Genomic DNA, 27940 nt, shown 5'->3' with positions numbered 1-27940 from the left:
GGCACAAAGCATTTGATAACTTCTTATAAATCCAATATCAATATTGTTTTTTTCCACGTATGCATAACGCTAAACCTAAACAATCCAGACGACAAATGTTTTCCCAAAAAATAACCTTAAATATAGGCTTTAGAATCAACGTTGGTCAAGCTGTCAAGCTGGCCGACAACTTGAGTTATTGCAACATCTATATTAAAACAACTGTGGCAGCATCGACTCATTTGGATGCACTTACAAGACGCCACTATATTTATTATAGAATAAATAAAAGCATAAAATGAAATCGAACTGAATCAAACAGAGATTGTAATCACTTTCCCTTCTTTTTCTTGGGATCAGGAGTTGCAGCCTGCTTCCCCGACTTAGCATCTGCCACAGCACTTGTTGCTCTTTTTTTGCAGTTGCATTCCTGGTGAACAAAGCTTTAACGTTAACAGAGCTTAAAACATTCAATTTACCATGCATATATCATATCATGACCCACGATTATAAAGTAGAATAAAGAAGGGAGAGAGATCAAATATGAGATTGGTCCAAAATTTAATAAAAGTGATTCACCAAAAGCACCAAGCTTCCTTATTAAATTGTGGCGATCAGAGAATTAGATGCTTTGGTGTGTGAGAAGTTATGATTAGTTTATAAACTAATGAATAATTACCAGAAGGCCTTCATTTGGAAAGAAAAAAGGCTATATATATGTCGAAATGGGAGTAATATACTATGAAGTTAGGTTGAAAGAAGTGGTAAATATTTATTTCTATTACATATACACGTAAGAAACCAATAATCTGAATGTAATAGTTAGAAGAAAAGGGTATGCTTTTAAATTATAGAACTTACAACTATGACTTGAAGTGTGCTCTTGTCTAAGCTACCACTATTCTTTTTCTTGAACAACTGATTAAAGTGTGGCCTGCAACAAAGAGCATCCTCAAAGGAGATGTAGTTACTGAGCTGCAAAAAGACCAAAATTTTGGAACAATCAGTTAGTATCATGAACTCAAAGTTATTGACGCATTACAGCGAACACCTTATAGGCAGATATAAGAAACCTCGAGTGTGTCACTGCAATGGTGGCATCTCAAGCAAGCTTTGCAGAAGACATAATTACAGCAATGAGTTTGTCCACCAAGTAGATATGCTTGTCACATGTCGTGCATTTGTGGGCTGTACCTGCAAGTGCCATTAGTATTTTGAGCTGCAAATGATGTTGGGATGTGTGGAGTGGATGAACGATAATGTTGGGTTGAAGAAAAGGAAACTAACACATGATAGGGATATCCACGACAAGCATTGTGTCTAACCTTTCAATTAAGCAACCATCTCTAACCAATGCAACGACTCAATTCTTCAAATGAACTCCAACAAAGCAACAATTTATCACCTTCTTTAACCATTATGGATGGCCATTGGTTGATTTTAAAAGTTATCAACTCCATAAAGTCATATACACAAACCACATGAAAATTTCTTACTTTTACCCATGTCTATGTATGTATACAGAAAACCCAATTTAAAACCTCAATCCACACGCATTGTATAATAACAACACATCAAAATAGAATATACACTAAACCCTAAACTCCTCATAAACCACATAGATGAAATAGATGAAATGCTTAGATCAATGTTGTTAGTGGAAAACAGTTGAGCGACAGTTGAGATCTAACAGATGTCGCTGCTACTACTTCAATCGCCATCGTCGTGGTGACCTTCCTTCTCTTCTTCTATTTCTTCTATTTCTTTCACCTTCACAGCAGTCTTCCTTGCTTCCGCTATCTTCGCCGTGAATTTTCTCCTTGATCTTATCAATAATCCTCTTGTTAGGTCGGCGGCGGAACCCTAGATCGGAATTCTCAAACCACCCCAACTCAAACCAATACACAATCAAATAACCTTTTATTTCATCTTACTCACATTCAACACTACACCACCATGGAATCAGTTCCCTTTCTTCTTATGCATTCTTTCTGTCGCGTGGCTTCTCTCTTTCTCTTTGATGGTTCCTAAAACCATCGCACGTGATATGCAAAAAAGGGTACAACCCCCAAATTAAAAGGTACAACTCCCACAAATATACAAGAAAAATCATAATTGCATAAGGTACAACTCCCACAACAACAAAATGTTACAAATTAGAGTGTTATATAATTTTATTGGACAAAACGTAATGTAATGTAATGATGTGGAATTTATTGGGTACATTTGTTTGTTTAATGGACAAAGTTATATTTCCAATGAATGTAGTTTTTTAGTTTTTCAGAAGGAATTCAACAAACTATAAAAGAAATTTAGAGCAGAATTAAAAGTACCTGCTTCTGTTAATCTGGTTTCAAAACTAGTAGGAAGAATTTGTTTTTGTTAGTATGCTGCTGATCATGCTAACATGCCAGTATTGTCTTAGTTGCAATAGTATTCTTGTATTCTGCTAAGTATATTGTGAATCCTTTTTTTAAGACGTGCCATTTGAACCCAACCCAAACTGATACCCCTGTTATAATGACCAGTTTCTGACCGACCAAAGCCGTTGTGACCCGTTACATGACCCTACCCGACCTAACCATTTTTCCAGCCTTAGTTTAAACCAACTTTTAAACAAATCTCATTAAATTACATCTCTTTCAACCCCACACTTTACCATATATATAATATCAAACCTTTATTTAATAAATTTGTGTTTCTTTTAGGCCTTTTTCAAAGATTATGGTTGAACTGAAGGACTTTATAAAGATTCACTCGTTCTTTGTTTCTTGTACTTCAATTTCCGGTTGAAATTGTTTGTAGGCGCTGTTTAGGTTGATACCTAACAACAAATCATTAAAGAATGTTTGGGTTGATTCCTATTGCACAATCTTTTTTGTATTCATGTTTTATATGACACTGTTGAATTTGCTTTGCTACATTGATGCATGAAATCCAGTAGAAAATATTAATTTCTAGTTAGAAATTGGTGCTGATTTATGCTTCCTATGAGTTTGCGACCAGATAATGGGTCGAAACCGCTCCAGTTATAATTTCTGGGTAAAATGGGTTGGCTTGACCCGCTAACACCTGTTTATTAGATGTGTAAGATATTAAACTTGATAATAAACATTATGGTGTTAAAGTAACAATTCTTTTTTGATCAGAAGTAAAGACAACTTCAAAGCGTTTTACCTGACCCTTGCTATCTTATTTTACTTATTTTTCATCAATTCTCAAGTTTGAGATGTCCATGGCTTGTTTTTATGTTTCCTTCCTATCAATTTTAATTCGTCCTTGGGATAAAATGTCCAAATCGTTAAGTTTTTTATTAGATTTTAATGAATTATCTAAAATATGCTCTAAAACTCAATGTTATAACGAAAGTCATATTTGTCACAAGTTATAAAAGCATTATAAGCCTAGAACTTACATGCATACAGATTTTTCAGTTTTGTTTCGTGAAAAAAAAAATCGGAAGAAAATTATAAAATGAGGTTTTTATTGGGTTTTCATGAATACGACAAACAGATAAATAAAATTCGAAATTTGAGTGATATTCCTCAATCCTCTCTATTATCATGGACTTTTACTTTATAATATTAGAAATATACATAAATATCGATTTCAGGCTTTTATTGTAGACTTTATAGTTATTTAGTTGGGCTTGGATTTGAAGGACTAAAGTGATTTTTGGGTTTTTAATTGGTTTATTTTTTTAAGCTGAACGCTATTTGAATGATTTCTCTTTGAACGGCGACAATAACTTGAACGAATTAATTTGTTTAAATTATGATTCAGAAATTATATGTGTTTGCGTATATATGTGTAGAGGAAGGATCCACTAAAAAATGGATTTTGTCTAAGTAGCCTAAGAAGAATTGTGATTATAACATGTCACACTCCTTATAAGTAGGAAGGAAGGGCATTTTGGTCCTAAAACATTTTGGTCCTTATAAGTAGGAGTGTGAATATGACATGTGGCATCCTTTTTGTTTTTCTCAAAAATACGAAAAAAATGCAGTACGAAAAAATCTAATACAAAAAATCTAGCACAAAAAAATTCAGTACAGAAAAATCAAGCACAAATATTTCAGAAAAAAATAATTAAGACAAAGAAATGCAGCACCAAATATAGTACAAAAATCTAATGCAAAATATCCTATACAACTTAGAAATACAACTTATTTTTGTGGGTTTTTTTTAGTTGTCATATTTTATATACCAATATGGTACTCAAATTAAAGATAAAAAGACGCTCAATTTTATGGTGAAATTTTTATGAAAAAATAATGTCGTATAAGAAAGTTACGAACGTTTAAAAAACAAGAGTGAAATATTGCATGTGGAGAGAGAAAGTTAATAAATAAGATTTTCCAAAAATACTCTTACACTCCTATTTTTTCCTACATTTCATCTTATCCATTGATTTAAAAAATGAAAGATTAAGATTTATTATCATCCTACTTAGACAAAATCAACTTTTTATTTGATCTTACCCCTATATGTGTATACTGTTTACCACCGTAAATTTAACTATTTGACTGGGTGATTAGATGGGTGTGGAGGAGGCTAGTCCTTGGAGGATGCCCTTCCATGTCACCCGCCACGTCAACATCCAAGGATGATGCCTCTCCAAGAATGGACCAAGGGGATGGAGGATGAGTCTCTCCCCATTTTTTTAATTTTTTTTTAAATTCAACATATTTTTTTAACATTTGATAACTTATAAAATAAAATCATTAATACTAACAAAAAACATTACATAACTTAAAAAAATTACTTGATTGGTAAAAATTAAAAATCCTAAGAATTTCATTTTTAGCGATTTTTTCTTTCATTTTACGCAAAACTAGACGGTCTTCTTCCGGATACGAGTTGATATCTCCCATTCCTTTAATTCTACTGCCTCTTGCTTTAACCGAACCCGTTTGTCTACTTCATGTTGCTTCGCTTGTGCCTTTTGGGCTGTGACCTCGGTAGCTCGGTGTATGCTTTAAACTGGGCCATCAAATCGTCCATTTTCGAACCGCCCCAATGAGGTTTGTTTTTTTTGCAGCCGCTGCCTTTTTGCCTGCCCCTTCCCGGGGGACATGCCTCCTCTCAAACTATGTGCTATTCGTCGACAAATTCCGGCTCGTCGTTTATACTTATTTGACATCGTGCGTCCGAACCCACCGCACTATAACTTCCAGTCTCCGAGGTTTTTGTTCGTTTAGCGCTTGCAACCTTGTTTGGAACCGGCACCGACTTCTTATTGGTTCGCATAACCTCCCATGCCCGGACGTGTGGGAAAACGACCCGATGCTCATCTTCGTATCTACGCATCGCCTCTTTAAAAACGACATCGTCACTCCACCCACTTGGACGATTAGTATATAAATTGTTATAATACCCACAAAAACGGTTGACGACCGTATGCATCTTTCGCCACTTCGAAGCGACGGAATCGAGATCGCGATATGGACCTTGTTCCATAATCGTAAGGAATTTTGCTAGTATTTCTTTCCAAAAACCATAGCTGGTTTGGTTGTTACCTATATTTTTAAAATTTAACAAAAGTTATATATTAAAAAATGTACAGTTTATATATTTAAAAAGTTTAAAATTTATATATTTTTACATACCAACAATGGAGCATTTTGAGGTGCGAATCCACGCCTTAGCTAACGCCTCCTCCTCGATATTTGACCAAGGTTGTGCCTTCGCTCTCGAAGGTTGATCACTGGCTAGACGCGCCACTTGCTTCCTTTTTACCATTTTGAGGTTTTGGGTTGCGTCTCCGGAACATATTCTTCAACTTCATCTTCTATGGGTTGAGACGATTCTACCGGTGGCGATGAAGGTTGTGGTTGCGATTGAAATTGTGAGTTGAACGGGTTTCGCATTAACATTTGTTGCATGGATTGCACTTGGTCATTTGAGCGAAAGCATTGGGGGTTTGTTGGAAACACGAGAAAGAAAATTGTGATGCCGACCAACTCGGATCCATCGTTGGATAGTAACCGGGTACCGAGAAAACGTTTGGGTTTGGGTTCGGGTTTGGGTTTGTGTTCGTGTTCGGGTTCGGGTTATTTAGATTGTATGGATCCATGGCCAAATTTATAAAAAAGACAAAGAATTTTATAAAGTTGAGAGAGAGTTTGCGTTGGAATGGTTTAAAAATGAGATGAAAAATGTGTATTTAAAGATAAAATAATAAAATATTTTTTTTAAATATAGCCCAACACACAATCATAAATATCTGGGCCCAAAATCTGATGAAGAAGAGGGCCCAAATCAAGAGAAATAAAAATTGTTGCCGCCTGCTGGTGTCCAGAAGCTTATCAATTAATTATGTTGTTTGATATGTACGATCAAACAGTTGTTATTATTGCTATTTTGTGTGCATAACTGTCTTTTATCTGACAACACATTACTTGATAACTTCATGATTATAATTTTTTTTTTTTGCAACGCTAACTTCATTAGGGGGTAAGGAGTGGAGGCGGCAAACGACTTTCACCGATTCGGCAATGGGCGGCAAACCACTGCCAACCCCATTGCCGCATACAATGTTGACGAAATGGGTAACAAATCGGTGATGCTTTACCGATGCGGGAAAGGAGAAAGGAAAGAGAGAGGGGGGTGTGGGGTGGGGTCCATTCCAATCTCAACCAATCACATTTTTTTCCTTTTTTTATTTAAAAAGTTTACCACTCACCAAATGTTTAAACCATTGCCAACACTTTTCAGCAAAGTTTAAACATTTTTGACTGATTGACATGGCACGCTCTAATTAGTCGGTTTTTTGGTTTACCACTCCAAAGTGTTTAACCACTCCTTAGTCCCCCCGTAATGGGGCGTTTTTTTAAAAAAAAATTTCAAAAAAAAAAACGCCGGAAAACGCCCGCACCTCCATTACATGCGGCGTTACCGGGCGTTTTTTTTGAAAAAAAATGGCTCCGGCGTGTTTATTAAAACGCTGAACCATGGTTTGAATGCCCAATCAATTGAGGACATGTGGGTTTAGAGAGAGAGATGGGGTTGTGGCCGGATTTTTTTCGGATTTTTGGCCGGATTTTATGATTTGCAGAAGGGCACGAAGAAGAAGGCATGAAGAAGAAGAAAGGTTTTTTTTAAAACTTTGATATTGACACTTAGGCCCCTATACTTTTAAACTTTATTATTTTCTGTTTTGACACATTAGGCCCTAAAGTAATTTTTTAGTATTTTATTTTCTGTTTTTTATTTTCTGTATTTTTATTTTCTTTATTTTTATTTTCTGTTTTTAATTTTTTAGTATTGTATTTTTTTATGTTTTAAATTAAAAAAAAAATAATTGGGAAATGATTGCATGGGCGTTATTGGAATAATGCCCCACTACACCACTTTATGCTATAATGCCCCATGCTGACTGGGATGACACGTGTCGCAAAACGCCCCATGGTAGGGGCATTATATTGATTTACCACTACACATGGTCTTACACCCTTAGAAACTAGCCAACCCAAAAAAGCCGGCGGCCAAAACAAACAGGCAAGAGACAATTACATAATTACAAATCTACACCAATTTTCCCAAGTCAAGGTTTTTAACTTCCATCTACTTCTAACCCATAGAAACCCGGCCGTCTTTATCTCACTAATGATGTTCTCGAACCGAGCCGGTTGGTTTGCAAACCTCAACACGTTCCTAGCTCTCCAAATGCTCCAACAACAAATGACAATAATGCCATGAAAAACGTTTTTTTTTCCAGCTTGTTAAGATCCGAATGATTATGAATCTCCATCAGGTCTCTAAAGGAGAAAGCAAAAAAATTAGGCCCCCGACACCAGTTGCTGACAAAATTCCAAAAAATCGTCGTCGTTCTGCAAGCAGTAAAAATATGATCGACCGTCACTTCGCTATCATTGCATAATGGATAGCTCACATCTTCGACGTTTATGTTCCTATTCCGTAAAGCCAAAGCCGTAGGAATCCGACCCATCTCTGCCCGCCAAGCGAAAACGTTGCACTTTGTGGGTATCCATTTACACCACTCCAAGATGAAGTTACTGCTGTGATCAATGCCTTTCGCTAAGAGTCGCTTAACGGCTCCCACGCTAAACTCTTTTGAGTCCGCCCCGATCCACTCCCATGTATCCCTACTGTTGCTTTTGTCGAAATCATTCAGCAGGTTGCAGATCTGAGCCAGCTGATGTGTTTCAGTTCCAACAACCAACGGTCTTTTCCAGCTCCATTTATAATCCGCATCCTCCCCTTCAGCCCAACATCTCTCTTTAATTTTGAATCTCTTGTTCGAATCGATTTGAAACAACAGAGGAAACATCTCCTTTAGCGGATCGTGAGAAATCCATGGATCCAGCCAAAAAGAAATGTTTTCTCCATCACCAGGAACACCTTTAAAAAACCGTCTGATAGGCACGCCTTCGACGACCGTTTTCGAGATAGTTTTAACATTATTGTTCCAAGCACCACTTAAAGTGTTACGAGCAGGAATAAAATCCCAGTCCTCGCACTTGTATGAAAAGCTTCAACTATCTTTCTCCATAGGTGCTTCGGTTTGACTTTGTACCGCCATCCCCATTTGATAAGCAAAGCGACATTAATATTTTTTGATTTGCTAATGCCAAGTCCCCCCTCGTCTTGTTTATCGTCACCCGGTCCCAAGAGACCCAATGCATTTTTTGAGCTTCGCTCGATCCACCCCATAGGAACCGTTTTATCATCTTTTCAAGATCGTTCACAACTTTAATTGGAGCTTTATATAGAGAGGGATAGTAACATGGAAGGCTTTCAAGAACGGATTTGACTAGAGTTAACCGACCTCCAATGGAGAGAGTTGCGGCTTTCCACTTAGATAATCGGCCTTCAACACATCGTAGACTGGCTTCCAATTATTAATGCAGTTCATATTCGCTCCAACCACTATACCCAAATACTTGAAAGGAAGCATCTCCGCTTTACACCCAACCAATAAGGCCCTTGATTCCACATGCCAAAGAGATTGGATTTAGACAAATTGATTTTTAGACCGGAACACATGTGAAAAACCCGAAGGATCCTAACCACTTTCACAATGTTGTCGGAGGACCAATCGCCTAGAATAACTGCGTCATCCGCGTAAAGAAGATGAGTTATAACCGGGCAGTATTCGGGGTTTTGATGCCTTGAATCAAACCATCGTCATGATTATAAACTGAGTTGCATATTTTATTTAAACTGACGTCAAAATAATCACCTTTTGGTGTCTGTAGACAGTTTATTATGGCTTTCTCAAGCATATTGTAGATTTTTAGATTATATGCACACCAAATGTTTGATAAAATGTTTGTGTGACATAAAACCTTTAAAGTTGGGTAAATGTTCCTTTATCAGCAGCCTTTTAAAGCAGTCGTCCAATTTACAGTTTTATTTTAAATGTTAACTATTTTAAGCAATTGGCATACATTAATGCATATACACCATTGTTTCTTTATCAAGCTTGTATAAAACTGAAACTCTGTATATATGTGGTTCTGATGCGGGCCCAAGTGTGGAGGAACGGGCCATCTTGTATTTGGAGGCCCAAGATCGCGTAACAAAAGGGGCTTCACTAAAATGGCTCTAACTTGGGCTACGGGGGTCCGTTTTGGGCGTGCGACCAGGCGAAACAAACGTGTGAACGAGCTCCATCTTGCTGCAAGGGTCATCGTCCGGGCCAAAAAACGCTTATTTCCATTAGTTATTTGCATTTCTATGTTTTTTTTAAGTATTTTGGGCATTTTGTTTTTGGGCTTGTGTTTGGCCCGTTATCTTTTTTAGGCCCATTTCGAATTTCCGGTTTCTATTTATATGTCCCTCTAGTAATATGAATGATCAGACCTGAATTTTGACATAATTGATTTTTCACTTCAAATTCCGTGCCTTCTGGGTGGAATCTTGGGGGTTGGGGAGGAACACACGGGTATTCTTTTGAATCAAGGTGTTTGATCTTCGTTTCCATATCACGCGCTACATCAGGTTCCCAATTGTGTTTACACCTATGTATCAACTCAATACCTAGATCAAACGAAGTACTTGTTTAACGATTCATCCTAAAAAAAATGTTAACGGCAGACAATTGTGTTTTGCTTGGTTGCCGTGACTTATTCATAATGAATTAGATCTCTCAGAGTAATTCATGTCATGTTATAATTTTGTTATATTAAGCTACTTTGCAATACAATACATTATATCTCTAAAGAGTTAAGAGTTGGTATATAAACATTTTAAACATTTAAATCATATTTGTAAATAATATCAATACATTATCTCTCTTAAATTAAGCAGTATGAAAGAAAAATTAAAATATTTATTACTTTTTAAACTATCTGTGAATTTTTCAAAGAACACTAGTGCTTGTTTGTAAAGCGTTGTATTCCTTGTCAATTCAAATTTCATATATCTTTTTTTATAAATGGATATTTCCAGGGGACTTTGTTGATTTCTTCAAAGTCTATGTGTAATTAAAGAGAGCAGGACCGAAATATTAGTGTGTTTGTGGATACAAATTGCCGTATTGACTTCCAGGTCTTCCATGGCATATATTTCTTTTTTTGGAACGGCCAACGAATCCTCTAAATGGGCTACTGGCGAAATTCACCACATCGAGATACACTCGTCTTCCGAACCGGGGAAAACCCTCACCTAGGGCCGAAGCCCGTGAACACTCGCCCGAAGGCACGACAGTGCGGTGAGGTAAAACTCGCTCAGTTCAAGGATCGAACTAGCGATCGCCGCCTACTCGCCTAGTCTCCCATCATCACCAGGTGCCGTAGAAACTAAATACCATGGCATATATTTCTACATTAGTGTGTTTGTGGATACAAATTGCGGTATTGACTTTAGGGGCTCTTTGTTTACCTCTTAATGAGGCTCTTAATGGTTTAGATCTCTTACTGGTTCAGCACTTAATGGTTCAAACTGTTTGTTTAACTAGCAGAAAGATGTCTGAATGGTTCAGACATTTGCCTCTGAATGGTTAAGACCTCTAATCTGAATTGGTCAGACATTTGCTATTAAGGAAAATGACTAACTCAAGATGATCAAAGAGAAAATCAAGTCCATCACATTAATTAGTCAAAACCGTTTAAAACCGTTTGAGTGATTGTCTCCCACATTATAGCCTTGCATGTATTTGTAATTAAATGTATTCCTTAGAATTAGCTTTCTCTTCTTATATTTATATGTCTTATTGTAATAGACAAAACATGGTTGATCAATTTCTTATATTTGCCTCTGAACGCTTAAGCATTATACAGGCTCTTAATGGTTCAGACCTCTTACTACCTCTTACTGGTACGACACTTAATGGTTCATACCTCTTAATGATTCAGACATTTGCCTCTGAACGGTTAAGCATTATACAGGCTCTTAATGGTTCAGACCTCCTCTTACTGGTTCAACATTAATAGTTCATACTTCTTAATGGTTCAGCACTTAACCATTCAAATGTTGCCAAACAGCCCCTTAGTAACACTCTTGGGGACACACTGCTTTATCGGTGGGATTTCCTACCGACCTTTGCATGGCAGGGGCCAGGGGCGTGGGTTGCTTCTGTTGCCATGCAAATTCCTTATGATATTTGTCGTATTTGGCAATTGTGACACTGAATTTCGCTTCGTAGATAGATAGGCACTGGGTTCATCCCTATAGTGTTCCTTTGATGTTTGTAACACCTTGGTATCTCCTGAAACCAAAGTGGTTTCCCTTGCATCTCGGTTTTTTTTTTTTTTTTTTGCTACATACGCGTTTCTAACCACCCCGTGTGGTTGAAAGGCTATGCAAAGTAAGGATCTCGATACCCCATCCGGCAAGTTTGTCATGTAGAAAGTGGTAAGGGGAACCTGTGATTTCCGGCCCTCATATCTTTTCTGGTGATGGACCTCAGTCCATGCTCTCTCCCGGTCATGTTTTTTTCTATTTCATCACTTAACTTCTCACCTAGTTTCTTCTTTTCAACTTCTATTACTTTTATTAGTGATATTTCATTCGCTTTAACTCTTTTTGGACATTGTTACAAAGCTCATGAAGAACCTTAACACATAAATTATTAGTTATATATCATAACTATACATAAATTTATACGACACCAAGGTTACTGAAGTTTTATTTTGTTTTTTCAACTAATTTTCAAACGTTGTAGTCAAAGAATCATCAGAATCATCAAAACTATCAAAACTATTAGTAATAACTATATGAATTCCATTCTGTCAAGTTAATAGTTTTTGAACACATAGAAAAATGTAACCTTAACTTGCATTCAGGTGCATTATTCATGAGCCATGACAGTATTTATGTTTGTGCGTGTTAGTTAGGGAGTTTACTTACAACTGCTATCAGCATGTGAATAGAAGAATGTTGCCAAAAGTCATATTAAACTACTTTACAATGTTGCCAAAAGTCACTTGTTCATATTAAGCTACTTTACATTACAATACATTACATCTCTTAAGAGTTTGTTTAATAAGCAAATTACTCGTTTAAGTCAAAATTTGTAAATAATAGTTTCATAAATCTTAGGACGAATGCTAGGGTCTTTGGAAAACACTTATTAGAAACAGATCTTGTTGAAACACTTTTGTGTGGATGTGGCTCGGTTCGGTTCGGTTCGGTTGTGCGGCCCGGAGTAGGACACATGAATGACGATGACACGAGAGCAATCCGGTTAAATATTGATGACATCATCATGATGTCATCACGACATCATCATGATGTCATCACGACATCATCAATGCTCGTTCATGTTTCTGTATACTATTCCTTTTGAAATAGGATATATTTATACACATCCATCGAAATAGGTTTTGTTTTTATGTGTTTGAAATATCGAAATAGACATACAGTAGAAACTCGATAAATTAATACTCGATTATTTAATAAACTCTCTAAGATAATATATTTTGCCGGTCCCGACTCGGGGATAGGATGCTAAATTAATAATTCGCTAAAATTATAAGATAATACATTTTTGATAATTTCTTTAGACCTCATATAAAATATAAATTAATAATTTCTTATATATAGCATATTACATGAATGATTTATGAAGGTTTCTTGAAAAATGACTCAATTGTCTTTTGTTTTTTGTTGAAATCAATTTCCCCTTGAATCTCGTCTCTAATTTTCCTTAGCATGGTAAGAACTTCTTGTGTTGTTTTCTCATAGCTCAACAAGAAATTGTTCAATGTGATTGCCGCTTTAATAGCTTCGTTTCGCGAAGGGGGCTCCGTTGTAGAACTTTCATCATCTTCTTCATCGATATCATCTTTATTAATTCCAATAACTCTTTCAATAATTTCTTCATCAGTCAACAACTGTGCAACTACATTTTCTTCTGGGTGAGTTAGAACATCTTCGACATCCATTGCATTGCGATAACCCAACTCTTTGATCAAATTCTGGAGTTCTTGAGTGCTTTCACCACCTTCATCTGAGTTCTCAAAAGTCATGTTATCTGTTGATCGAAGTTTACAATGACGAAAGCAGTTCGCAATTGTATTTGCACGAACATCCATAGTCCATGCTGAAATTGCAAGATTCATTGCATCTAATACATTTATTTTTGCTGGATTTGGAACCCCTAATTCATAACCCTCCAAAAGACTTCTATAAAATCGACGACGATAATGCATCTTCAAAGCTCGTATCATCCCCGCGTCACAAGGTTGAATTTTTGAAGTTGTGTTTGGTGGCAAAAAAAATAATTCAACATTTCGTAATCCTTCAATAATTTTTGGATGAGCAGGGCAATTATCCACAATCAAGAGAATTTTTCTTCCAGCCATTTTTTTATCAAGTTGGCGAACATATTCTTCAAATAACACACCAGTCATCCAAGCTCGTTTGTTAGCACGGTACTCACAGTTCAAACTGTTCAAGTTTACATTCTTGAAGCACCTTGGTTTAGCATATTTCCCAATAATCCATAAAGGAAGTTTTTCCGAACCATCCTCATTACAGCAAATAGCAACAGTTAGTCTTTCCTTGTCTTGTTTTTTCCCTTCAAGCTGCATTGTTGCAAGGGAATGATCCGGTTGAAGTCTAAAAAACAAACATGTTTAAGATCAAAACATGTAAATAATTACATCACTAAAGTACAAAATATAAAATAAAATAATAAAAAAACAAACCTGTTTCATCCATATTAAAGATGTCTTTCATTTCAAACTGATCAACTTTGTCTCTTATGGATTTTAATTTGTCCTCCATGCCATCCATTTCAACAGATCCACTCTCTCCAAAACGCCGGAAATTTTTAATTCCATATCTTGCTTTGAACTTTCCAAGCCAACCAATAGAAAAAGTAAAGTCTGGAGTATCCACTGGATACATATCTTTCATGAACTTTTTCGCCTTCTCGATGATTAGTTCACCTGTCATATTCACATGTTCTTGATATTGAAGAATCCATTCATAGAGAGATTTTTCTAGGTCAGGAAATTTTGCCGATTTGTGTCGCTTAACATCGCCTCTTTCGGGAGCAAGTGAGAGATACTCTAAAGACCGCTTAACTGTATTCGATATTGTCGCTTGACTCACCTGCAAACCATAGTTACTATGAACCCATTCTTGCAATTGCTTTTGAGTGAGACTTGGATTATCCTTGTTGTGCTTGCATAATGCTCTTCGAATCTCGTCTGTCATTGTTGTTTTTTTCACACCTTTAAGATGGGAAGCCATGTTGTGTGTATGATTTGTTTGTGTTAACCTATTTTGATCTTGTATTTATATAGAAAATATTTTTAATGTCCATAAAGTGATACATTTAACACAAGAAGCATAATAAGGTGGGAGATTGAAGGTTTCTTTCAAATTGGGCCGTTCATTTGATATACATGCATTATATACAATAATTAAGTGGAAGCTTGAAAGGTGTTTGTAAACAAAGTATTCTACTATAAATTAATAAAATATTAATTAATATATAAATTAATAATTATTATTTTATCGATTAATTAATAACTCTTTTAATTAATAAATTTTGGTGGTCCCAAGTGTATTATTTTATAGAGTTTCTACTGTATGTCTATTTTGATACATAGCAGTCCTGTTTCGATGATGGCATTATATGTTTCTTTCTATTTCTATTAGAATAACATGTATTTCGATGTGTATGTTTGTGTGTCAATGTAAGCCACTGGTATGATTCTATAAATACCGGTAGGCATCTCTGTATAAGTGAGCTTGCAAGAGCTTGAGAGAGAGTATAGTGAGAGAGAGTTTGTTGGGATTGAACCCTATTAAAGGAACAGATAATTAAAAGCCAAAACTGGATCAGAGCAGTGGATCCAAAATAAGCAGATGTTATGCATACAAGTCTCTCCCCTTGAAAGTGGTTTCAACATCTGCTGACCTCCTATTTACTGATCATACAAACTGCTGACCTACAACTGCTGATCAAGTCAAATACTGATGAAGAAACTAAAGCCCTGCTGCCCAATCTACTGCCTTGAGTCAAGCACTGCTGATCATGACAACTACTGATGGGTTCACAACAGTGGAATGATGCAGCAGTAGTTTTGTTTACTTTATGTAATGTATTGTAATATCAATAGTTAGCATAGCAGTGTTTGTATAGGTCAGAGGTTCGAGTTTGTTAGGAGGTTAGATGTCACTTTCATGGTGACGTCAGCTTAGATGCTTCAGTGGTTTGCTTGTGCCTATAAATAGAACAGTGCTCTGTACTGTTCTATTAGCTCTTTCACCATCTTCTTCCTGCACGAACAAATTACTGAGCTCGGGCTGAGGGGGAGTTTGTAAGCATACATGCAAGTGTAATCAAAGTTTGAAATAAATTTAAGCATTTGATTCTCTGTTGAAAATGTATGTTTGAAAGCATTTCTCCCGTTTGATTGTGAAAAGTTTGTTTCCATCTAATTTCTGCTGCACAACTCATTCATCTTCATCTTAATTCAAACACAAATCACAATCAATCCAAACTCAGATCCTAACAATTGGTATCAGAGCTTGGACAGTCAAATTTGATTTAACAATCATTTTGACATAAATAGTTCAGCTCGCAATCGTTGATACTGATAGTTTGTTCGTCTCGTTGAAAAACAGAGCAAGGTTTAATCAACATTAAAGTTGATTAATCAGTGCTTGTAAAACAACTAGGATGACGTCACAATCACAAGATGATAAAAATAACATTGGCTCTCTTTTCAAACCACCCATGCTTAAACGTAATGAATACAACATCTGGGAGAGAAGGATGGGTCACATCCTTGCTCAACAGAACACTGGATGTTGGAGGTCTGTTGTTTTTGGTCCTCATGTACCTATGGTGCCAAGTGCTGAGGATGCAAAGAAGTTCGCTCCTAAACCAACTGAAAACTATACTGAAACTGATTTTCAAAAGTTCGAACTCGATGCCAAAGCATTTAGCATCATAGCATCTGCATTACCAAATGAAATCTATGCTGGGCTGTTACATTGTAACAGTGCCAAAGAATTATGGGATGCATTGAAGGAACAATTTGGGGGGACGGAAGAGGTTATTGAAAACAACAGGGAAATTCTGAATCAGCAGTATGAAACATTTTGTCACATCAAGGGTGAATCATTAACCCAACAATTTGAACATTTCAGCTGTCTCATTAGTGAACTAAGGCTTGTTAAAGTTACATTATAGCAGGTTCCTTAGATCATTACCCGAAAAGTGGGACACAATTGCTTTTGTCACCAGAAATTCAGCTGAGTTCAAAGATCTGACCCTGACCCAACTCCATGGTAGACTCCTGTATGAAAGGGAGTTAAACCAGAAAAGAAAGTTGCAAGAGTCTGGTAAAGTTGCTGATGACTATTCATTTGGCAGCACAGCTCTGTTTGGTCAGGAAGAATCTGGTAGCAGCAGTAAGGATCAGAGTTTTGATCATTTTATTGACATAACTGCTAGTTTTAACAACTCTGATTCTCACTCTGCAAATTATGCTTTCACGGCAAATTGTGAAAACCAGATGTCAGATAACTTGTGCTTTGAACTCAATGATTTGCAACATTTTGATCCCACTGACTTAGAAGAGATGGACATTTTGCACAAATTGGCTTTGCTTAGTGTTAGAACAAGCAAATTCTACAAAAGAACAGGGAGAAAATTCCCAGGGCTTCATGGGAATTTAAGGGTAGGGCTGGATAAATCAAAACTGAAATGTTTCAAGTGCAATAGGCTACGTCACTTTGCTAGGGAGTGCAGGAGTCAAACCACTGGTCCAATAATAACTCATCCCAGCTCAAACCCTAGACCATAACATCAAAGCACTGTGCAATATACCCAATATACCCCTGCAGCACATGTGAACACTGCTCACTATGCTGCAACCCCTGTGCCTATGCATTATGTTCAAACCACTATTCCACAAATTCAGTATGTTCAAGCCCATGTCCCTCAGGCACAAGTGCAACCTGCTGCACCTCAACAAGCTGCTCCAACAGTTGTACAACCAGACCAACAAAGTTTCTTTACCCAAGGCTTTGTTGACTGGAGCAGCTTGCCTGATGAGCTTGGTGATGAAAATTTTGCACTCTATGCTTCTAATGATAATTTTAATGATGAATTTTGTTTGATGGCATTAGAGTCAATACCAGAAGGAGTTGAAACTGAAGGTGAACAGCTAAGTGCTGAAACAGTGGATGAAGTTGCTGAAGCAGTGGTTACTGCAGTTGCTGGTGAACTACTGCTGGGAGAAAATTCAGAAACCCTGATTGAACCACTGTCTGACCCTTGGTCCAAAGAAGACAAAAAGAAAGAAGAAGTAAAGAAAGCTGGTGAGGAAGAAGGGAGAGCTGATGAAGAAAGTGATCGTCAATGTGATTGTTCCATGATGGCTGCTGCCAAGGTATCACCTCAAGTTCTTGAAAAACTGTGTTCAGACAAATGTATTATTGCATTTGCTAACATTAAAGAGGTAAATGAAAACCTTAGGGATAAAGTCTTGTCTGATGAAGTCAAATTTGAAAAGTCATTAAAAGAACTCAGAAACAAATTGGCTGAAAAAGATAAAGAGATAAAGAGATCAGCAGTCTCAAAGAAGAGCAGAGCATAACCAAAACTCAACTCCAAACTATGGTAGAAAAATACCAAGTTTGCAAAAAGGAGTTGGAGTCCACCCAGATCACCTGTGAAAGATGGGTGGAATCCTGTAAAGGGTATGAGGTTATGCTTGAAAAACAGCTTAAAAGCAATGTTAAGTTTGGTATAGGACATAGAAAATATGATGATCTTGTAAACACTGCTGAAAAACAAGCTGGTTCAACTGAAATCATAAAAACCAACAAGAGTGGCCAAGAGGTTAAAATAACTGACAAACTTGGTAACAAAATTACTCTTGAAAGATCTGTGGGATCCTCAACTTTTGAGGAGATTGAGAAATATCAATTTAAACCCACATGGTCTGATGAGTGTGACATCCTGGAAAATTTCAAACCAATGGATTTCACAACCACTGATGGTGTAAAAGCTCCAAAGGCAAAGGTCATTCCTATCAAAGATATCCCAACAGAGGTTCAAAACTCTGTTGCAAAGGAATCTGAGATAAGGAAGAAGAGAGAAAAGATTAAAAACCTGTTTTGTGATTTTTGTGAAAAAAGGAATCATCTAACAAAAGATTGTTTTCATTTAAAAGCACATCATCTAAACAAAACTAGTGTCATTGTACCTGCTGAAAGCTGCACCATCTGTGGTAAAAATAACCACAAAACTAAGGAATGTGTGTATCTCAAAAACTTTGATGAGAAAAAGAATGAGTACATTGCAAAAGCATCCTTAAGTTCATCAGCATCACCTGTCAAATTCACCAAGAAACAACCACTGTTTGTCCCAGTCCAAACAGCTGTCACAAAACAGCTGAATCAAACATCTGTTCAAAGAGATGTTCAAGTGACTGATGCACCTCCTGCAAATCAATTCAGGAGAGGTAAAGGACAACCATCATACCAAAGGATTCCACACGTTTATAAGGCTTACAAAAAGCCCTCTAAACCAAGAGTGAACAGGCATCCTTTTGGTTATCAACAGGTGATTGGCCAAGACCCACAACAGTGGTTAGAGAAGAACATTCCCAAAAATGTTCAAACCCTTGAGCTAACCACTGTCCATGCATCTGCCTCCATCCAGACACTGTTGAGACCCCATCCAAAGCCTTATTGGCTTTGAAGAACTTAATGAACTAATCCTTTTACTTCATGTGCAGGGAGCTTCTGCATGCTTAGATAATCTTTGGTATGTAGATAGTGGAGGCTCCAGGCACATGACAGGATGTAAAGCCCTTCTTCAGGACTTCAAAATTCATGGAGGGGGTGATATATCCTTTGGTAATAATAGTAAAGGGAAAGTTCTGGGGTCTGGTACAGTGAAATCTGGTAGTAAAATTTGAAAATGTCAATCTTATAGACAATCTAAAATTTAACCTCCTGAGTGTTTCTCAAATGAGTGATAAGGGGTATGGATCATTCTTCACAAAGGAGTGTTGTAGGATTGTTGGACCAGAAATGGTTGAAAAGAGTGAAGCAATAATTAAAAATGGTAAAACTAAACTTGTTGCTCAAAGAAGTGGCAATGTTTATGTTGTTGATTTGTCAAAAGAGTGTCCCAGAGCAGAGCTGATGCCTGTCTGTTCTCAGCTGCATCAAACAAAGAGACAGAACTATGGCACAGAAGATTGGGGCACACAAATCTTAAGACAATCACTGCCATTTCAAAACAGGGCCTGGTAAGGGGTTTACCTCAAAAACTGTTCACCTGTCCTGAGTATTGTGTTTCCTGCCTAAAAGGAAAACAACATAAAAGCTCCTACAAATCCATCGATGAGTCCAAAACAACCAAATGTTTGCAAATGATTCATATGGATTTGTTTAGCCCAGTGAATGTCATGAGTCTCAAGAAAAAGAGATATTGTTTGGTTATTGTTGATGACTTCTCTAGGTTTACATGGACTTACTTTTTACACTCAAAAGATAAGACTGCAGACATACTGCAAGACTTTGTGAAACAGGTTGAAAAGCAGTTTGACCTTCCAGTAAAAATCTTCAGAAGTGATAATGGCACAGAGTTCAGGAACAAGGAGTTGGATGATTTCTGTGTGTCAAAAGTAATTGTGAGGCAGTACAGCATTCCAAGGACACCAGAACAAAATGGGGTTGTTGAAAGAAAGAACAGAACTTTGATTGAGGCTGCCAGAACCATGCTTGCAGATTCAGGTTTGCCATTAACTTTTTGGGCAGAGGCAGTAAACACTGCTTGTTATGTTCAAAACAGAGTTTTAATCAACCCCAGGCATCAAAAGACTGCTTATGAACTGCTGTATAAAATAAAGCCATTAATCTCATATTTCAAAGTTTTTTGTTGCCCATGTTTCATTTTAAACTTAAAAAATTCTATCTCTAAGTTTGCAGCCAAGATTGATATGGGATACCACCTGGGATACTCAACCACTGCTAAGGCCTACAAAGTGTTTAATGTGACAACCCGCATAATTACAGTTACTGTACAAATTAATTAACCCTAATTATGTGCTTAATGACTGTGCTTGATTACATCTGACACTTTAAACTGCTTACTGATTCATATTACATACATATATGTGCATCCTTTACATACAGTCACTCCATTTAATTCATACAAACTCTTAGTGACAAACCTGATGCACAAAGCACAGTTAGCACAGTGAGCGGATAACACAGAGACATGCTGACAATGCCAGCACATAGACAGACACTATTTTTTTAGGCCAGTATGGGCCAGAAATAAAGCACTAAACCAGTGTGGAGTGTAGGGAAGTGAGGACCATAAGACTGTGTCACTAGGTGATAGTTTGAGTGCCGGACAGTGCCTAAAACTCATTTTAAGTACAGAATTCTGCATTTTCAGTAGCAATTCAACTTTTAACACACTCGTATTATACAGAGTATTGACTAAATGGTCCCGAACGCTTTCCTAAGTGTTGGAATTAATTTCGTTACAAAAAGATGCATAAAAGACACTATGAGGTACAATTAAACGCTTTAACGGAACGATACGTAATCGAACAACCAGACATTACCCGGGACACCAAAATATTGTCAGAAATATTATTTTATCATTCTTAATTATTTACGGTCACCAAAAATCCCCATGCACTATCGAAACATGGCATACACCCACTATTCTAGCAAATACCCTTAACCTTGTAATTAAATACCTATTAGTTAACAAAATTTTTCATTTAACCCCCCCCCCAACCGAAATTCTGCCCATGATTATATATATATTTTGTTTAGATTTTAGTAAAGGTGATCTTAACTCTCATTGGCCAAAAATCTAACTAATTATGACATAGGTTAGAAAGATGCATGGTTCCAAGGTATAGCTCATCATATCTTCCAGACCCACACTCAACTTTCCCCCTCCCTCCCCTTATTTTCGGCTCCCCCTCCCCATAACCGAAAATCACCATCACCACCTCTCATACTCTCATCTTCTTCACTACAAGTCCATTCCAAGTCTTGAAGATCATCCATAATAGTTACAAGTTGAAGGACTCTCAAGGAAGCTTTGTTCAAGCCTCAAGCACTATCATTTCTTCGTCAACCTTGCATTAAGATCTCTAACCCTAGCCTTGTGCTAGTAGTAAGTCCCTTCACACCATTGTTTCAACTTGTTCTTTGTTATGATATTTAGTAGGATGATGATAATCAAGTAACACAAGAAAATGAACACTAAAAAGATGAACATGAATTTCTGCATAAAGACCCTATATAAAGAGTTTGTGTGAAGTGAAATCTGGTTGGTTTAGGGTTGGTTAAAGCATGATTGAAGTTTGAACATTAAACCATCGATAAACCATGTTTAAGACCTTTGTTGATGCGTTTTTAGTAACTTTTACGTTGAAAACAGCAAGCTGATTTGTATTTCCAGCCAACTTCAATAGGCTGTAACTGGACCGTTTTAAATCGAAAAACTGATTTTCTGAAGCCTAAAATATGCATTTTGGAATAACCAAACAAATAGCACTGGAATTGTTATTTTTCGAGACTGTTTACTATTTTTAAGGGACTGTTTTTGGACAGTAGCTCAAGCTGCATTTTTACTGCAGAAAAAGTGTGTTGTTTTCGAAGTCATAACTTGAAACCTGAGTAGAATCGACTCACGGAATTTTCACAGTAGTTGGTCACCGTTGTCATGATGATCTTCCAACTGGAATTTCGTCAATCGGACTTACGGTTGATTTTTAGTGAATTATTCCATAAACTGCAATCAGAAAGTAACAAATCTGATTGCAGTCGAGTAAATAAATTTCTATAAAATATTGGTAACGAACTGGACTCTGATATTTTTACATATTAAATTTTGGAACATATAGGAGATTCTGTAAAAATTTGGAAATTTTTGGAAAAGGTTAACTATTTATAAAAATCCTCGAAAACAGTCCAGTTTTGATTTATAAAGCTGAAATAAAGTAAGTAATGCTTTGTATGTCTATATGTCGATTTGATTATTGAAAATGAACTACGGGATATACGTAAAAGAAAATGATATGCTAATTAAGCATGGACACCTCTATTTACAAAGGAGACTATGGCGAAATTTTCCGAAAATCCGAAGACTTAGTAAAATATTCGAGAAATATAGATACGAAATAGTTGTCTAACTATTTTCTAAGAACGATAGTTAAGTTAAAATAATTATTATTATTTTAACAAAATAATACCAAAGTGACACAACTCAAAACACTAAACTCTAAGCCAAGGCACGGCCCGTTCGTCTAATAGACATTAGTACGTTGTAGGTTGTCGTGTAGCAGACAGAGTTGAGATTTGAGTCCAGATGCACTACTGTGAGTTCATGACCCCCTTTTCTTTTACTGTTTTCCATTTTATACTTCGGGGGTGGAATACATGTTTACAATTTATTTCAGACATTTTATACATGGTATTGTTAGCTTAAGGAGGGTTTTTAATACGCGATTAAGTGAGTGGTGGGCATGACACTTAAGGCCATTAATCCTCATAGTAGGACCACGGGACATGAGTGATAGATCTATTTGGGTGTAGCGAGCCCACACCCATGAGGCCGGGGGCCCATAGTGGTGACTATGTCTTCATACCGGAGACAAATTTGCTAGGTTTGAGTCTTCCTGCATCATTCACATATACTATTGGCTTTGCAACCCAATGGTGATCAGTTTTTCCTTATTGCTACATACCAGGGACTATTTTTACTTACAGACATACTAAACGGTTTATACACACAGACTTACACATGAACTCGCTCAACTTTTTGTTGACTTTTTAAACTACATGTATTTCAGGGAATTAATTCGATCTGGCAAGTGTTGCATGTTAGACAAGCTGCGTACGTAATAAGGATGTCATCCAGAGTTGTAGGGTTTGGGAAGTGCAACTCCTTCCTGGACGAGTTGCATGTCTCTTATCCTTGTGTTGTTGGTAGTCTTTTGTCGAGTCTTACGAACTCGTTTTAAACAAGTAATGTTTTGTAACGCATTCTGTGGTTGATGTTTTAAGACAATATGTTATGCATTTTTCCAAACTATTTTAATGGATGAACATCATGTATTTTTATCATATAGCATTGTTGTGATTGTTGCGATGGTATTAAGAAGTCACACCAAATAAACCCACGCTTCCGCAAAAGCCAGGGTGTGACAGCTTGGTATTAGAGCCTCGATCATAGCGAACTAGGATTCATTTTCAAGTCTAGACTATGATCACTAGGGCTCTCACGAAAATGTTTTCAAACGTTTTTACATTTTGCATACACTAAAAGTCCAGATCCAGGGCACAAACATTTTTACAAACAAAAGGGCACAAATACACTTTTCAAAAATTTTGTATCAGTCTTAGAGACTGAGGGAGGTTTCAGTCTTAGAGACTGAGCGGTTCAATCTTAGAGATTGGGGAAGTTTAGCCTTAGAGGCTGGGGAAAATTTTGAGTCTTAGAGACTGGGAGGTTGGTCTTAGAGGCCAGGGAGTTAGTCTTAGAGACTGGGAGGTTGGTCTTAGAGGCCAGGGAGTTAGTCTGAGAGACTAGGAATTTCAGTCTTAGAGATTGGGTAGGATAGTCTGGGAAGGCTAGGATGCATACATGATTACATTGTTATTTGTTTACATGCTTACCTGATTTATGTGCATATGTTGTGGTTGTGTTACAGACACCATGGCATCATCTCGTAGTGGAGTATCCAACGCGAGCGACCCGATGGCCTTTACATCTGATGACGAGATGGCCACCGACTCGGGAGTCTACACCTCAGACACCACGAGCACCGATGAAGACGATTTCCAGCCATTTGCCCTACCGATCTTCGGAGACGACGTACCCCTAGCTGATGGCCCACCAGGAGAGGACCTACCCCTTGTTCCAATCCCTGCCCCTCTCCCCTTCGCTGTAGTTCCCTTTGAGAAACAACCTCTCGACGCGTTACCCGATGGCGACATCGACCTACTCATCGAGGGTCCCCCGGGGGGAGACCAGGATGGTGGGGCCCCGGTGGAGGACGGTGTTCCACCTGTTGATATCCCAGTTATTGATCCCATTGTTCCCATGGTTGAACTTCCTGATATGGAGGTTCATTCTGATTCGTCCGCCTCAGGTTCTTTTGAGTCGATAGCTTCCTTTGTCCCACCGCTGGGATTTGGTTACATTCCTCGTATTGACGGTGATGAGGAGATGGAGTTGGAGCAGCCTGCTGAGGCTCCTGTTCTCCCAGATGATCAGATTCCTGTTATACCTGCTGATCATCAGCCCGCTCCAGTCGTTCCAGAGCCCATTCTTGCCCTTGACCCTGTTCCTGTCACTGATGCACCTGTCGTTGCACCACAAGCTATTGAGATCCCAGATATAGCACCCATACCCGATCCCATGGCGATTTTTGATGACCTGGCACTGTTTGCTACCCACATTGACCCGAGATACACTCACACCAGCAATGGGTGGATTGAGGAGGATGACTACCCTCCGTATGTAGTCCCAGTCACTCCCCCTACCGCACCCGTTACTGTACCCCTCGATAATCCGTTGTTTCCTCCACCCACGTCCAATACCCATCGTACCGACCTTCCGATTACTTTCCTTCAGGACATTCCTCCGCCCCAACCTGGGGAGGGATCGTCGAGTCAGCCTTTCGGTCACACACCATTTATGTCAGGGGATAGTCAGTTCTTACCACAGATCCCTTATCCAGATTTTGTTCCATCCGTGTCATCTACTGCTCCTTTCATATCTCAGTTTTCCCATACCACTTCACAGGTTGCATTTACCCCACACACTACACATCCAGCTTCAACCCCGATGGGTGAGCCATTTCTATGGTCATCACCCCATGTCATGCCAGTGTCCGACCCTTATCACCCGTTTCATGTCGGATACTCTATAGAGGACACGCTCACGTCACTGCAGTTACAGCAGGACGCCTTGAGATGATATGTCCAGGAGTTGGGGAGAGCCCCACACCCCCATGCCCCTGCCAGACTCGGTCTACAGCACCTCACATTTTTTTCCATCATCTCAGGATTCAGATGTTCGTTTCCTCCCTCTCGATCAACAGGTTGCCTACGTGTTGCGTTTTGCCTATGCACTTGAGGAGGACTTGGTGCAGTTGCGCCGATTGATTTTCTCTCGTTTTCCGCCTCCTCCGCCGCCATCGGCATAGCCACTTTTGATTTATTGCAGGTATTGACTATTTTGACGAGAAGACAGCGACAGAGCCAGACGTACAACATTTTTGAAGATCACTTTAGACATCATATGGATATTTGATTTTGTCAGTTGTATTTGGGTAGACATTTCAGACAAGGGCATTGTGACCCTTAGTCTCTTGGGTTGTACGATACTTTCTTTTTGGGAACAAACATTGTATTGTGGTTTTATTTATATGAAAGCTCAGTCGCAGTATTCTCATTACATGTTTTGTTAAAATTATTGGTGTTGTGGTTATGACATGAGATGTTATGTGGATGATGAATGTTACTATATATACGTATGATTATTATACCTACTATGACCTGACCAATATGAAACATCCTCTAGAAAATGCCTCCACAACGCGACGCACGCATGCCGACTACCCAGGCAGAACTTCAAGGGATCATCGCTGCCGCTATTGCGCAATATGCTGCTTCTCAAGGAGAAACAAGCGGAAACATTTCAAACAACAACAACAACCCCCCGAATGGTAATGATCAGTCATAGGAGACACATTACACTATATTTAGATGATCCTTGTGCGACTGCTAATAATTCCTATAAATGACATTGCTTGTACAGGGTGTACTTTCAAGCAATTCTTAGATTGCAAGCCGCAAAACTTTGATGGCACTGGGGTGCCGTGGCTTTCACTCGTTGGACTGAAAAGACGGAGACGACAATAAGAATGAGCAAATGTGCACCGGGACAACAAGTTATGTACATCACTAGGCTTTTTACTGATGGTGCCCTATCATGGTGGAATCCCCAAGTTCAAACCTTAGGAGAGGCTGCAGCGTACGCCATGACTTGGGCTGAATTGAAAGAGCTGATGCCCTAGAAGTATTGCTCCAAGGCTGAGATCCAGAGATTGGAAACCGAATTTTGGAACTTAAGGATGGAAGGACCAAAAATCGCTGAGTATGTTCAAAGGTTTCATGATCTGTCCCATGTAGTGCCATACATGGTCACGCCCGAATTCAAGCGCGTGGAATGTTTCATCTGGGGGTTAGCACCTCAGATTATGAGTATGGTCACAACGTCGAAACCGGCAACCATTACCGAAGCCATCGATTTAAGCATCTCACTGACTGAAGAAGCCATCAGGCTAAACAAGTTTTCAAAGGATGATCAGAAAAAGAAGGAGACTCATGTGGAGTCGTCGGGAGAAAACAAACGCAAGTTATCCAACTTCAAGCAAGGAACCAGCAGCGGTAGCAAGAGAAGTGAATCAAACACACCGACCAGGGCCAAGAATGGTGATGAAAACAGAGGAAAAGGTTACATCGGCACTCTGCCCAAGTGTGGTACATGTCAGTTCCATCATCCCGGCCCGTGTCGACTCAGAAAATGCGAATCTTGCGGGAAGACAGGCCATTCAAAGGAGATGTGTTGGGTTGGATCAGGCCAAGGTGGCCAAAGGGGTTACAATAACAACAACCGTGGTAATGGAAACAGGCCGCAAGGAAATAATGGGGGAAACGGAAATCGTGGGAATGCCTCGAATCAAGCTGGTAACCGGGGAACAAACGGAAATTGAGGAGGGAATGGAAATGGGAATGGCCGAGGGCCAAGATACTTCAACTGCGGGGACGTTGGGCACTTCAAAAGAGAATGCCCAAAGCTAAATCAAGCGCAAGGCCGAGTTTTTAACATTGGTGCGAGGGAAGCGCGCCAAGATCCGAATGTTGTCACTGGTACGTTCCCTATAAATCAACGCTATGCGTCTGTTCTTTTTGATACTGGTGCCGATTATAGTTTCGTATCGTTAGAATTTAAGAACATACTTGGGTTGGCCACTAGTAAGTTAGACGTTCCGTACTCTATTGAATTGGCGAATGGGAAACTAGTGGAAACGGGTGAAGTTATCAGGGGATGCATGATAGAACTGGGAGGACACGAATTTACGCTAGATCTACTGCCAGTCGAGTTGGGAAGCTTCGACGTGGTAATAGGGATGGATTGGCTGTCTAGCAACAAGGCCGAGGTGGTTTGTCACGAGAAGACCATCCGCATCCCAATGGCCGATGGAGAGACGATTGTAGTTCATGGAGAAAAGCGCGATACGCCATTGAGGATCATTAGCTGCTTGAAAGCTAGGAAGTGTTTGAAGAAAGGATGTGTTGCCTTCTTGGCACATATCGTTGATAAGGAAGCCGCTGAGCCAAAGATCGAAGACATTCCAGTGGTGAAGGAATATCCTGAAGTCTTTCCAGAAGACTAGCCGGGATTGCCGCCTCCAAGACAAGTCGAATTTCACATTGACTTAGTTCCAGGCGCCGCGCCTGTGGCTAA

General features: G+C 38.4%; 2 protein-coding genes and 1 long non-coding RNA gene across 5 annotated transcripts; all 3 read right to left on the bottom strand.

The window, feature by feature from the left end:
* Positions 1–37: 37 nt before the first annotated feature.
* On the bottom strand, positions 38–2614 carry LOC110883964. 3 transcript variants are annotated; one of them, XR_002560822.2, is made up of 4 exons: positions 1267–2298; positions 1053–1173; positions 841–954; positions 39–409 (listed from the first exon to the last, which is right to left on the bottom strand). It is a non-coding gene; the product is annotated as an uncharacterized LOC110883964 (long non-coding RNA). The 3 variants fall into 3 exon arrangements; XR_004870521.1 differs by adding an exon at positions 2313–2614 and having other exon boundaries at positions 45–409; positions 1053–2006; XR_004870520.1 differs by having other exon boundaries at positions 38–409; positions 1053–2293.
* Positions 2615–5076: 2462 nt separating this feature from the next.
* Positions 5077–5721, bottom strand: LOC110880529 (glutathione S-transferase T3-like). The gene is made up of 2 exons (XM_022129039.1): positions 5589–5721; positions 5077–5498 (listed from the first exon to the last, which is right to left on the bottom strand). The coding sequence occupies exons 1-2, from the start codon at positions 5719–5721 to the stop codon at positions 5077–5079; spliced, it is 555 nt and encodes a 184-aa protein (XP_021984731.1).
* Positions 5722–12994: 7273 nt separating this feature from the next.
* On the bottom strand, positions 12995–14726 carry LOC110880709 (CENP-B homolog protein 2-like). The gene is made up of 2 exons (XM_022129178.2): positions 14097–14726; positions 12995–14020 (listed from the first exon to the last, which is right to left on the bottom strand). The coding sequence occupies exons 1-2, from the start codon at positions 14644–14646 to the stop codon at positions 13008–13010; spliced, it is 1563 nt and encodes a 520-aa protein (XP_021984870.1). The 5' UTR covers positions 14647–14726; the 3' UTR covers positions 12995–13007.
* Positions 14727–27940: the final 13214 nt, after the last annotated feature.

The sequence above is a fragment of the Helianthus annuus genome, chromosome 10, assembly GCF_002127325.2.
Source record: "Helianthus annuus cultivar XRQ/B chromosome 10, HanXRQr2.0-SUNRISE, whole genome shotgun sequence".
In the NCBI taxonomy this organism is placed as follows: domain Eukaryota; kingdom Viridiplantae; phylum Streptophyta; class Magnoliopsida; order Asterales; family Asteraceae; genus Helianthus; species Helianthus annuus.
This window is presented reverse-complemented; position numbering and strand designations above follow the sequence as displayed.

What these genes read in the sequence shown, in the direction of transcription:
- LOC110880529 (XM_022129039.1), bottom strand. Translation starts at nt 5,721, where the DNA reads ATGGTAAAAAGGAAGCAAGTGGCGCGTCTAGCCAGTGATCAACCTTCG. An exon ending in CTCAAAATGCTCCATTGTTG is followed by an intron (nt 5,499 to 5,588) that starts GTATGTAAAAAT and finishes TTAAAAATATAG; the next exon opens with GTAACAACCAAACCAGCTAT.
- LOC110880709 (XM_022129178.2), bottom strand. Translation starts at nt 14,646, where the DNA reads ATGGCTTCCCATCTTAAAGGTGTGAAAAAAACAACAATGACAGACGAG. An exon ending in CTTTAATATGGATGAAACAG is followed by an intron (nt 14,021 to 14,096) that starts GTTTGTTTTTTT and finishes GATCTTAAACAT; the next exon opens with GTTTGTTTTTTAGACTTCAA.